Below are 9,467 nucleotides of genomic sequence, written 5' to 3' on the forward strand. Positions count from 1 at the left end.
TTTAACGCGTAGTTTGTAAGGTTGCTTGATCGGTGGATAGATTATTAGCTGGACGAAAGTAAGCCAGATGAAAAATGCAAAACTGTGTATATAACTGTGTGTTAGTGGGAGTTTTCAGTGCTTTGATGTAAGTTACAAAGCTCATCTGCATTTCCTGCAGCGCAGGAAAGTTCTCAGCAAACAAAAACAAAAAAGTGATCAAATTAAGATCCCACATCAATCCTAACACTAATCTGTTCATTCAGTACCGTTGCCTTAAAAAAAAGTTGTCATTTCATCTAGCAAGATAAAATAAAACAGATATATACCATCCATGTTTCCTTAACAAAGGAAGGTATCACAAGAATGTGTCACAACATCCACAGTGTTAATGCCACACACAGGCTACCCCTCCATTAGGCTCAGTTGTGTCACACCAAACAGGATCCCGTCTCTCAGAGGTGTCACATCAAAACAGTCCCCCCTCCCCTTCTGTGCTGATATTTGTCTGCATCTAAAACAGTCTGATTACTCAAGCCATTTGTACTCAGCTATAAACTGTAGCAAAGCTGGGGACCTCCAGGGGAGTGTCCAGACACCCACCCAGGGCTGAATCGTAGCGCTACCTGCCAAAGCCAAACGTTACATTAGCTAAGTTTCCCCCAGACTGAGTGTCCCCAGGCCTGCTTCGTCACCTGCTGTCCCTGTTGCTCCATGGGGACTGAAGGGAGGTCAGGCCTCAACCCTGTGTGGGTGTTCCTCACGCCTGTCTCTGTTTGGGATGCTTAGAGAGGGGATCCCAGACGGGCCGGTCTCATGTATGAAAACAGTGTGTCATCTCATATAGGTCAGTGTGTGTGTGTGTGTGTGTGTGTGCGTGTGTGCGTGTGTGCGTGTGTGCGTGTGTGTGTGGGCTTGTGTTCCTGTGAGCCTGTGTGTGCGTGTGTGCGTGTGTGCGTGTGTGCGTGTGTGCGTGTGTGCGTGTGTGCGTGTGTGCGTGTGTGTGTGTGTGTGTGTGTGTGTGTGTGTGTGTGTGTGCTTGTGTGCTTGTGTGCTTGTGTTCCTGTGAGCCTGTGAGCCTGTGAGCGTGTGTGCGTGTGTTCGTGTGTGCGTGTGTGCGTGTGTGCGCGCGTGCGCGTGCGTGCGTGCGTGCCTGTGTCTCAATCTTTCAGATGGTTTCTGAAAGTGAAACCGCCACACCAGGTGGACAGACGACCCCTCACACATATAGAAGGTGACAACCTTTCTGCTGGGTGTAATAATGGAGATGAGTAGAGGAGCACAATAACATTCTGACCTACTAACAGTCTGGGCTATAGTTCACTATGGCTGAAGTGAACCCCCCCATTGAAAATGACAGGAGATTAGTGCAGTAATGAAGGTTCTGGTTGTCTGTAGTTCTGCCTGTCCTACTACTTGTCAATTTGGGGAAATGGGTGGGTGGTTGTTTGGTTGCTGGGTGGTTGGTTGGTTGTTTGGTTTCTGGGTGGTTGATGGGTGGTTGATTGTTTGGTTGCTGGGTGGTTGGTTGGTTGTTTGGTTTCTGGGTGGTTGCTGGGTGGGTAGTTGTTTGGTTTCTGGGTGGTTGCTGGGTGGGTAGTTGTTTGGTTGCTGGGTGGTTTGTTGGTTGTTTGGTTTCTGGGTGGTTGCTGGGTGGGTGGTTGTTTGGTTGCTGGGTGGTTGGTTGTTTGCTGGTTGGTTGCTGGGTGGTTGGTTGTTTGCTGGTTGGTTGCTGGGTGGTTGGTTGTTTGCTGGTTGGTTGCTGGGTGGTTGGTTGCTGGTTGGTTGCTGGGTGGTTGGTTGGTTGTTTGGTTGCTGGGTGGTTGGTTGGTTGTTTGGTTGCTGGGTGGTTGGTTGGTTGGTTGTTTGGTTGCTGGGTGGTTGGTTGTTTGGTTGCTGGGTGGTTGGTTGGTTGTTCGGTTGCTGGTTGGTTGCTGGTTGTTTGGTTGCTGGGTGGTTGGTTGTTTGCTGGTTGGTTGCTGGGTGGTTGTTTGTTTGCTGGGTGGTTGGTTGTTTGCTGGTTGGTTGCTGGGTGGTTGGTTGTTTGCTGGTTGGTTGCTGGGTGGTTGGTTGCTGGTTGGTTGCTGGGTGGTTGGTTGCTGGTTGGTTGCTGGGTGGTTGGTTGGTTGCTGGGTGGTTGGTTGCTGGGTGGCTGGTGGGTGGTTGGTTGTTTGCTGGTTGGTTGCTGGTTGGTTGCTGGGTGGTTGGTTGCTGGTTGGTTGGTTGCTGGGTGGTTGGTTGCTGGGTGGTTGGTTGCTGGGTGGTTGGTTGCTGGGTGGTTGGTTGCTGGGTGGTTGGTTGCTGGGTGGGTGGTTGCTGGGTGGTTGTTTGCTGGGTGGTTGCTGGGTGGTTGGTTGCTGGGTGGTTGGTTGCTGGGTGGTTGGTTGCTGGGTGGTTGGTTGTTTGCTGGTTGGTTGCTGGGTGGTTGGTTGCTGGTTGGTTGCTGGGTGGTTGGTTGCTGGGTGGTTGGTTGTTTGCTGGTTGGTTGCTGGGTGGTTGGTTGCTGGTTGGTTGCTGGGTGGGTGGTTGCTGGGTGGTTGGTTGGTTGTTTGGTTTCTGGGTGGTTGATGGGTGGTTGATTGTTTGGTTGCTGGGTGGTTGGTTGGTTGTTTGGTTTCTGGGTGGTTGCTGGGTGGGTAGTTGTTTGGTTTCTGGGTGGTTGCTGGGTGGGTTTGTTTGGTTGCTGGGTGGTTGGTTGTTTGCTGGTTGGTTGCTGGGTGGTTGGTTGGTTGGTTGCTGGTTTGGTTGTTTGCTGGTTGGTTGCTGGGTGGTTGGTTGCTGCTGGTTGCTGGGTTGGTTGGTTGTTTGGTTGCTGGGTGGTTGGTTGGTTGTTTGGTTGCTGGGTGGTTGGTTGGTTGGTTGTTTGGTTGCTGGGTGGTTGGTTGTTTGGTTGCTGGGTGGTTGGTTGGTTGTTCGGTTGCTGGTTGGTTGCTGGTTGTTTGGTTGCTGGGTGGTTGGTTGTTTGCTGGTTGGTTGCTGGGTGGTTGTTTGTTTGCTGGGTGGTTGGTTGTTTGCTGGTTGGTTGCTGGGTGGTTGGTTGTTTGCTGGTTGGTTGCTGGGTGGTTGTTTGCTGGTTGGTTGCTGGGTGGTTGGTTGCTGGTTGGTTGCTGGGTGGTTGGTTGGTTGCTGGGTGGTTGGTTGCTGGGTGGCTGGTGGGTGGTTGGTTGTTTGCTGGTTGGTTGCTGGTTGGTTGCTGGGTTTGGTTGCTGGTTGGTTGGTTGCTGGGTGGTTGGTTGCTGGGTGGTTGCTGTTGCTGGGTGGTTGGTTGCTGGGTGGTTGGTTGCTGGGTGGGTGGTTGCTGGGTGGTTGCTTTGCTGGGTGGTTGCTGGGTGGTTGGTTGCTGGGTGGTTGGTTGTTTGCTGGTTGGTTGCTGGGTGGTTGGTTGCTGGTTGGTTGCTGGGTGGTTGGTTGCTGGGTGGTTGGTTGTTTGCTGGTTGGTTGCTGGGTGGTTGGTTGCTGGTTGGTTGCTGGGTGGGTGGTTGCTGGGTGGTTGGTTGCTGGTTGGTTGCTGGGTGGTTGGTTGCTGGGTGGTTGGTGTCCTGTTGGGTGGCATAGATGTTGTTGTTTTGTTTTCGTTCCTGGGACTGTAAAGCAGGACACACACACATGTTAGCCTTATATCTATTTACAGCATATTGGATGACTGTCATTCCTTTTCCAGTCACCCAGGTCAATGTAACATTAATAGGTTTAGGATACTGTCATTCATCTTCCAGTCACCCAGGTCAATGTAACATTAATAGGTTTAGGATACTGTCATTCATATTCCAGTCACCCAGGTCAATGTAACATTAATAGGTTTAGGTTACTGTCATTCATATTCCAGTCACCCAGGTCAATGTAACATTAATAGGTTTAGGATATTGTCATTCATATTCCAGTCACCCAGGTCAATGTAACATTAATAGGTTTAGGTTACTGTCATTCATATTCCAGTCACCCAGGTCAATGTAACATTAATAGGTTTAGGTTACTGTCATTCATATTCCAGTCACCCAGGTCAATGTAACATTAATAGGTTTAGGTTACTGTCATTCATATTCCAATCACCCAGGTCAATGTAACATTAATAGGTTTAGGTTACTGTCATTCATATTCCAGTCACCCAGGTCAATGTAACATTAATAGGTTTAGGTTACTGTCATTCATATTCCAGTCACCCAGGTCAATGTAACATTAATAGGTTTAGGCTCCTACATGATACTGTAATGCTCCCTGTACCCAGTCACCCAGGTCAATGTGACATTAATAGGTTTAGGCTCCTACATGATACTCTAATGCTCCCTGTACCCAGTCACCCAGGTCAATGTAACATTAATAGGTTTAGGCTCCTACATGATACTCTAATGCTCCCTGTACCCAGTCACCCAGGTCAATGTAACATTAATAGGTTTAGGTTACTGTCATTCATATTCCAGTCACCCAGGTCAATGTAACATTAATAGGTTTAGGTTACTGTCATTCCTTTTCTAGTCACCCAGGTCAATGTAACATTAATAGGTTTAGGATACTGTCATTCATATTCCAGTCACCCAGGTCAATGTAACATTAATAGGTTTAGGTTACTGTCATTCATATTCCAGTCACCCAGGTCAATGTAACATTAATAGGTTTAGGTTACTGTCATTCCTTTTCTAGTCACCCAGGTCAATGTAACATTAATAGGTTTAGGTTACTGTCATTCCTATACCTAGTCACCCAGGTCAATGTAACATTAATAGGTTTAGGTTACTGTCATTCCTATACCTAGTCACCCAGGTCAATGTAACATTAATAGGTTTAGGTTACTGTCATTCCTATACCTAGTCACCCAGGTCAATGTAACATTAATAGGTTTAGGTTACTGTCATTCATATTCCAGTCACCCAGGTCAATGTAACATTAATAGGTTTAGGCTCCTACATGATACTGTAATGCTCCCTGTACCCATCATGAGGTTACTACAACCTGGCCTATGAATTAAAGCTGATAACGTAGGTGCACACAGGTCGAGAGACACATGGGAGTAATCAGGGTGAAAGACACAGGTCGAGAGACACATGGGAGTAATCAGGGTGAAAGACACAGGTCGAGAGACACATGGGAGTAATCAGGGTGAAAGACACAGGTCGAGAGACAAATGGGAGTAATCAGGGTGAAAGACACAGGTCGAGAGACACATGGGAGTAATCAGGGTGAAAGACACAGGTCGAGAGAAACATGGGAGTAATCAGGGTGAAAGACACAGGTCGAGAGACAAATGGGAGTAATCAGGGTGAAAGACACAGGTCGAGAGACAAATGGGAGTAATCAGGGTGAAAGACACAGGTCGAGAGACACATGGGAGTAATCAGGGTGAAAGACACAGGTCGAGAGACAAATGGGAGTAATCAGGGTGAAAGACACAGGTCGAGAGACACATGGGAGTAATCAGGGTGAAAGACACAGGTCGAGAGAAACATGGGAGTAATCAGGGTGAAAGACACAGGTCGAGAGACAAATGGGAGTAATCAGGGTGAAAGACACAGGTCGAGAGACAAATGGGAGTAATCAGGGTGAAAGACACAGGTCGAGAGACACATGGGAGTAATCAAGGTGAAAGACACAGGTCGAGAGACACATGGGAGTAATCAGGGTGAAAGACACAGGTCGAGAGACACATGGGAGTAATCAGGGTGAAAGACAGGTCGAGAGAGAAATGGGAGTAATCAGGGTGAAAGACAGGTCGAGAGACACATGGGAGTAATCAGGGTGAAAGACACAGGTCGAGAGACACATGGGAGTAATCAGGGTGAAAGACACAGGTCGAGAGACACATGGGAGTAATCAAGGTGAAAGACACAGGTCGAGAGACACATGGGAGTAATCAGGGTGAAAGACACAGGTCGAGAGACACATGGGAGTAATCAGGGTGAAAGACAGGTCGAGAGAGAAATGGGAGTAATCAGGGTGAAAGACAGGTCGAGAGACACATGGGAGTAATCAGGGTGAAAGACAGGTCGAGAGAGAAATGGGAGTAATCAGGGTGAAAGACAGGTCGAGAGACACATGGGAGTAATCAGGGTGAAAGACACAGGTCGAGAGAAACATGGGAGTAATCAGGGTGAAAGACAGGTCGAGAGACACATGGGAGTAATCAGGGTGAAAGACACAGGTCTTTTTTTTTTTTTTTTTCAATACTTTGGTTAACAGGGGAAACTTCCGGGTTGGAGCGAGCGGTCGCATCCGCGCTTCGGTCTGCTTCGGTCTGCAGGTTGTATAACTTTTCATTACATTTCATTACATTTCATTATAGTACAACGGTTTGATTTGTCTAATCTTAGCAATTTCTTCTTAGCTAGCTACATAGCCGTCTTTGTATCAAAGATAATTGCGTAATTATCGTATTTCGTCGTCCTCCTATCTGCCCAGCAGCTAGCCAGCTAGCTAACGTTCACCGTCTACCGTAGCACTGTAGTAACTATCACACTCAACTGAACGACTTGATTAGTGTAGTGTTAGCTAGCTACATAGTTGTCTTTGCTGTCTTCGTATCCAAGATAAATGTGTAGTTTAGAGTGTGTAGTCTTAGAGTGATAATTGCGTAATTATCGTACTTCGTCGTCCTCCTATCTGCCCAGCAGCTAGCCAGCTAGCAAACGTTCACCGTCTACCGTAGCACTGTAGTAACTATCACACTCAACTGAACGACTTGATTAGTGTAGTGTTAGCTAGCTACATAGTTGTCTTTGCTGTCTTCGTATCCAAGATAATTGTGTAGTTTAGAGTGTGTAGTCTTAGAGTGATTATCTTAATTTACCGAGGTTAGCTAGCCAGCTATTTGTCGTCCTTAACGTAGGAGTCACTCCTAGCTAGCCAACAGCTAGCCAACGTCTACTGAATAGAACTTTCGCATTCCGGTCGCATTCCGCTTCGCTCCACAGGTAGTATCACATTTTCATTTCATTTCATTACAGTCCCAACGGTGTGATTTGTTTGATCGTAGCTAGCTACATAGCTAGCTACATAGCCGTCTTTGTTTCAAAGATAATTGTGTAGTCTAGAGCGATTTTCTAGGTTATCTAGCCAGCTATTGTCGTTCTTTTAACGCAACGTAACGTAATCAACACTGCTAGCTAGCCAGCTAGCCCCCGAATAGCAGCATTGTAGAAACTTTACACTCAACGGAACGACTTGATTAGTGTAGTGTCAACAACGCAGCCACTGCCAGCTAGCCTACAAAGTCAACAACGCAGCCACTGCCAGCTAGCCTACCTCAGCAGTACTGTATCATTTTAATCATTTTAGTCAATTAGATTCTTGCTACGTAAGCTTGACTTTCTGAACATTCGAGACGTGTAGTCCACTTGTCATTCCAATCTCCTTTGCATTAGCGTAGCCTCTTCTCTAGCCTGTCAACTATGTGTCTGTCTATCCCTGTTCTCTCCTCTCTGCACAGACCATACAAACGCTCCACACCGCGTGGCCGCGGCCACCTAATCTGGTGGTCCCAGCGCGCACGACCCACGTGGAGTTCCAGGTCTCCGGTAGCCTCTGGAACTGCCGATCTGCGGCCAACAAGGCAGAGTTCATCTCAGCCTATGCCTCCCTCCAGTCCCTCGACTTCTTGGCGCTGACGGAAACATGGATCACCACAGACAACACCGCTACTCCTACTGCTCTCTCTTCGTCCGCCCACGTGTTCTCGCACACCCCGAGAGCTTCTGGTCAGCGGGGTGGTGGCACCGGGATCCTCATCTCTCCCAAGTGGTCATTCTCTCTTTCTCCCCTTACCCATCTGTCTATCGCCTCCTTTGAATTCCATGCTGTCACAGTTACCAGCCCTTTCAAGCTTAACATCCTTATCATTTATCGCCCTCCAGGTTCCCTCGGAGAGTTCATCAATGAGCTTGATGCCTTGATAAGCTCCTTTCCTGAGGACGGCTCACCTCTCACAGTTCTGGGCGACTTTAACCTCCCCACGTCTACCTTTGACTCATTCCTCTCTGCCTCCTTCTTTCCACTCCTCTCCTCTTTTGACCTCACCCTCTCACCTTCTCCCCCTACTCACAAGGCAGGCAATACGCTCGACCTCATCTTTACTGTTCTTCCACTAACCTCATTGCAACTCCCCTCCAAGTCTCCGACCACTACCTTGTATCCTTTTCCCTCTCGCTCTCATCCAACACTTCCCACACTGCCCCTACTCGGATGGTATCGTGCCGTCCCAACCTTCGCTCTCTCTCCCCCGCTACTCTCTCCTCTTCCATCCTATCATCTCTTCCCTCTGCTCAAACCTTCTCCAACCTATCTCCTGATTCTGCCTCCTCAACCCTCCTCTCCTCCCTTTCTGCATCCTTTGACTCTCTATGTCCCCTATCCTCCAGGCCGGCTCGGTCCTCCCCTCCCGCTCCGTGGCTCGACGACTCATTGCGAGCTCACAGAACAGGGCTCCGGGCAGCCGAGCGGAAATGGAGGAAAACTTGCCTCCCTGCGGACCTGGCATCCTTTCACTCCCTCCTCTCTACATTTTCCTCCTCTGTCTCTGCTGCTAAAGCCACTTTCTACCACTCTAAATTCCAAGTATCTGCCTCTAACCCTAGGAAGCTCTTTGCCACCTTCTCCTCCCTCCTGAATCCTCCTCCCCCTCCCCCTCCTCCCTCTCTGCAGATGACTTCGTCAACCATTTTGAAAAGAAGGTCGACGACATCCGATCCTCGTTTGCTAAGTCAAACGACACCGCTGGTTCTGCTCACACTGCCCTACCCTGTGCTCTGACCTCTTTCTCCCCTCTCTCTCCAGATGACATCTCGCGTCTTGTGACGGCCGGCCGCCCAACAACCTGCCCGCTTGACCCTATCCCCTCCTCTCTTCTCCAGACCATTTCCGGTGACCTTCTCCCTTACCTCACCTCGCTCATCAACTCATCCCTGACCGCTGGCTACGTCCCTTCCGTCTTCAAGAGAGCGAGAGTTGCACCCCTTCTGAAAAAACCTACACTCGATCCCTCCGATGTCAACAACTACAGACCAGTATCCCTTCTTTCTTTTCTCTCCAAAACTCTTGAACGTGCCGTCCTTGGCCAGCTCTCCCGCTATCTCTCTCAGAATGACCTTCTTGATCCAAATCAGTCAGGTTTCAAGACTAGTCATTCAACTGAGACTGCTCTTCTCTGTATCACGGAGGCACTCCGCACTGCTAAAGCTAACTCTCTCTCCTCTGCTCTCATCCTTCTAGACCTATCGGCTGCCTTCGATACTGTGAACCATCAGATCCTCCTCTCCACCCTCTCCGAGTTGGGCATCTCCGGCGCGGCCCATGCTTGGATTGCGTCCTACCTGACAGGTCGCTCCTACCAGGTGGCGTGGCGAGAATCTGTCTCCTCACCACGCGCTCTCACCACTGGTGTCCCCCAGGGCTCTGTTCTAGGCCCTCTCCTATTCTCGCTATACACCAAGTCACTTGGCTCTGTCATAACCTCACATGGTCTCTCCTATCATTGCTATGCAGACGACACACAATTAATCTTC

At 49.0% G+C, this 9,467-nt stretch overlaps 1 protein-coding gene across 1 annotated transcript; it reads right to left on the bottom strand.

Moving 5' to 3' along the window:
- Window positions 1-1,279: 1,279 nt before the first annotated feature.
- Window positions 1,280-3,532, bottom strand: LOC135565143 (adhesive plaque matrix protein-like). Its single transcript, XM_065011204.1, has one exon. It carries the CDS (start codon window positions 3,530-3,532, stop codon window positions 1,280-1,282), a length of 2,253 nt encoding a protein of 750 aa, XP_064867276.1.
- Window positions 3,533-9,467: the final 5,935 nt, after the last annotated feature.

This window comes from Oncorhynchus nerka, linkage group LG27 (assembly GCF_034236695.1).
Source record: "Oncorhynchus nerka isolate Pitt River linkage group LG27, Oner_Uvic_2.0, whole genome shotgun sequence".
In the NCBI taxonomy this organism is placed as follows: Eukaryota; Metazoa; Chordata; class Actinopteri; order Salmoniformes; family Salmonidae; genus Oncorhynchus; species Oncorhynchus nerka.

What these genes read in the sequence shown, in the direction of transcription:
- LOC135565143 (XM_065011204.1), bottom strand. Translation starts at nt 3,532, where the DNA reads ATGCCACCCAACAGGACACCAACCACCCAGCAACCAACCACCCAGCAA.